This window comes from Pollicipes pollicipes, unplaced genomic scaffold (genome assembly GCF_011947565.3).
Source record: "Pollicipes pollicipes isolate AB1234 unplaced genomic scaffold, Ppol_2.1 Scaffold_7261;HRSCAF=8764_pilon_pilon_pilon, whole genome shotgun sequence".
Taxonomy (NCBI): domain Eukaryota; kingdom Metazoa; phylum Arthropoda; class Thecostraca; order Pollicipedomorpha; family Pollicipedidae; genus Pollicipes; species Pollicipes pollicipes.
The window spans coordinates 23,737,868-23,740,718 of NW_023597054.1; the positions used below are offsets into that span (position 1 = coordinate 23,737,868).

Sequence of the window (2,851 nt, forward strand, 5' to 3'; positions counted from 1 at the left end):
AAATATGTGCAGGCCAGATCCAAGCTATTCAAGAGGACTGCTGCTCTGAGGGATGCCATTTTTGCCTATGACAGGCCACCATGGTCTAGATGGGCACTGAAATAGAACAAGCTATTGCATTTTGCTGCAAATTTCAGCTGTATGGGTAGCTTACTTGTTTTAGGGCATCTGAGCATCATGTGGCACCCTTTGAGCACTCAGGAGCACTTGTTTGCTGCCCTACTTACATGACAGACATCCTTGTGCATTTAGTGATGGGAAGCCAATTTTTGTCAGGGGTGCTTCTGCCTCCCCCTCCCCCAGATTCATTTATACAATTGTGTGCTATGAACAACTAATACCATGTCATGTGTCTTTTCCCACAGCACATTTCTACCAGTTAGTTTGCAGCTGCACTGGTGTTTACCATGAGCTGAATGTTACCAAACAAGGGTCTGCAGTGTCTTCACATCTGGGGAGGCAGCTGGTTTTCTTATGCACACACCCTCTCCAAAACAGAAGATGGCAGCCTTCTTGTGGGTATGTGGCATGGTGAACTCAAACAAGCTGCTGTGAATATGTCAGCATTGTGTTCTTGCATGGGTGCACTTGGCACAATTTTGCTAAAGAATCTTCTATTATGTAGTTATTCTGTGTTGCATTATAAAAAACCTGAATCTCTCTTTTCTGTGTTGTGTAAGTCACCTACAAATCATTTATAAGGGGACAATTCATCATTTTGAAACTTGCTGCCAAGTCATGAGATGCTGGCCAAGCTGGGATGTGGTGCTAAGCAGCATGATGATATCTTAACCAGCCTGGATGCTATAGCTAATATAGCTATAAAACCTGCTTTGCTATGCATATTGCGGATTATCCCAGGGAACCTGAGATTGGCCTTTTAAAAATGCTAAGTAAAGACTTGGTTTTACACAAAATCCGTTTTTGGTTTGTTGGCTGATGTGCCCTGGTCAGAGATCCATTTTTGGAATCCAACATGTCTGCTGTTATGTGCTTGGTCGTGACGTGCGGCACACTCTGCCGTTTTCCCAGACGGCGCCGTGCTGGCTGATGCCGCGGCGCGGTATGGCCAGCGGGCCGCGCAGCCTCTACGACGCGCTGGGCGTCACGCCGCGGGCTTCCTCCAAGCAGATCAAGGCCGCCTACTTCAGGCTCTCCAAAAAGCACCATCCGGATCGGAGCAGCGGCGACTCGCTCAAGTTCCAGGAGATCAGCGCCGCGTACGAGGTGCTGGGCAGCCGACAGAAGCGGCGCATCTACGACAGTGGCCTGGCCGGCGGCGCCGCTGGCGACGAGCCGGCCAGGCGGCAGCCGCGCGCCGCGCACGCCGGCCGCGGCGCCCCCTTCACCGGGCGCACCGACCACTTCCACTACGACGCCTGGTCCCAGGTGAGCGGCGGCACGCCGGGCCCGTGCGCCCAGCGTCGGGGAGGGGGAGGGAGGGTGTCGGCTTTGCCTGCCGTCCGATGTTTCAGGAGGAACGTGGTGCGGGAGTGTCCGCCTCCAGTGAGAGGTCAATCGACCACGTTCCCATTTCATTGGCTCGTCAGGCGTCTTCGAACTGAGCGACCATGGTTGGGAGTCCTCCAGAAAGGGGTAGGATCCCGTAAGTTGGACAAAAGCTAACGTTGGACCCGCGGTGTATGCTAGAAATTGGTGATCCAGGAAGGCCCTGCGCTCCCCTCCGCTCAGCACAGACAACTTTGGCCCTGTCCCGACATTGAGCGCGCCCGGCGGTCTCCAGCTGGCCGGCCCCCTGACGCCGTGGGTGGGTCAGCCTCCTGTCAGGCGGTCCCCTGACGCCATGGGTGGGTCAGCCTTCTGTCAGGCGGTCCCCTGACGCCGTGCGTTTGTCAGCCTCCTGTCAGGCGGTCCCCTGACGCCGTGCGTGTGTCCGTCTCCTGCTGGGCGGTCCCCCGACGCCGTGTGTGGGTCCGTCTCCTGTCAGGCGGTCCTCTGACCCGCTGCGTATCCCGCAGGCTCACTATGCCGACTTGCGCTGGCGGGAGAGGAACGCGCGCGACGCGTATGCCAAGGCTGCCGAGAAGCGCCGGGACCGACGCAACGAGCGCACACGAGGCTTCGTCGGCTGCTTCCTGCTGTTGGCCTTCACTGGCTACCTGCTGCTGACGGAGCAGAGCCCGAGGGGCAACCGAACCGGCGCCGAGCGGCCGGCCCGGCCGCCCAGCTAGCGCTGCCCGGCCGGCTAGGGGCACAGCTGTTAGCCTGTCGCCCGGGCGGAGCGGAGCGCGACGGCGCCGGAGCACCCCCACGCTCACGCCACACGCCCGATCGAGTGAGTGAGGTAGCGCTTCAGTAATGCAGATGGGTAATGCCTAAACCGTGAAGCAGCCAGAAAGTAAAAAATTCAAAATAGAATATGGTATCGGTAAATTGAGTGCGTCCGTATTTTCTGCTATAGCCGGCTGCTGAGTTAGGCATTCAACGGAAGGATGTTCGGATGGCATTCTCAGGTCTACAATTATTTTGGGCTAGCCGACGGGGAAAGAGCCATGCTTGTTACACTGGCGTGATTGGTCGATCTAGACGCGGGTGCCGTTTTATCAGGTTACTGATATTCGTTGGAACATCAGAGGCGTGGATGTAATTGTGCAATATCGAAATATAGCCGCTCTCATGGAGGCGTCAACATGGCCCTGTCGTTTTAGTTGTATTCTGTCACACTGCATATCTGTATTAGTTAACATACGACATTCTAACACCAGCGGAAGAGACATCACGGGCAGTAAACGGAGTCCCCCATACATGGTTAAATGCCGTCCAGACCACCCGCATCGTGCCCGCCGATTTTCCATCGTAGCTGTGTGTCACGTCCCGCCCTGGCGCGCTC

The 2,851-nt window shown here is 56.2% G+C and overlaps 1 protein-coding gene across 1 annotated transcript; it reads left to right on the forward strand.

Annotated features, from left to right (window-relative positions):
- The first annotated feature begins 408 nt into the window (after positions 1-408).
- LOC119112960 (dnaJ homolog subfamily C member 30, mitochondrial) lies at positions 409-2,437 on the forward strand. The gene is made up of 3 exons (XM_037237261.1): positions 409-519; positions 1,033-1,389; positions 1,980-2,437. The coding sequence occupies exons 1-3, from the start codon at positions 475-477 to the stop codon at positions 2,190-2,192; spliced, it is 615 nt and encodes a 204-aa protein (XP_037093156.1). The 5' UTR covers positions 409-474; the 3' UTR covers positions 2,193-2,437.
- The last annotated feature ends 414 nt before the right edge of the window (positions 2,438-2,851 follow it).

What these genes read in the sequence shown, in the direction of transcription:
- LOC119112960 (XM_037237261.1), top strand. Translation starts at nt 475, where the DNA reads ATGCACACACCCTCTCCAAAACAGAAGATGGCAGCCTTCTTGTGG. An exon ending in AGATGGCAGCCTTCTTGTGG is followed by an intron (nt 520 to 1,032) that starts GTATGTGGCATG and finishes CCGTTTTCCCAG; the next exon opens with ACGGCGCCGTGCTGGCTGAT. An exon ending in ACTACGACGCCTGGTCCCAG is followed by an intron (nt 1,390 to 1,979) that starts GTGAGCGGCGGC and finishes CGTATCCCGCAG; the next exon opens with GCTCACTATGCCGACTTGCG.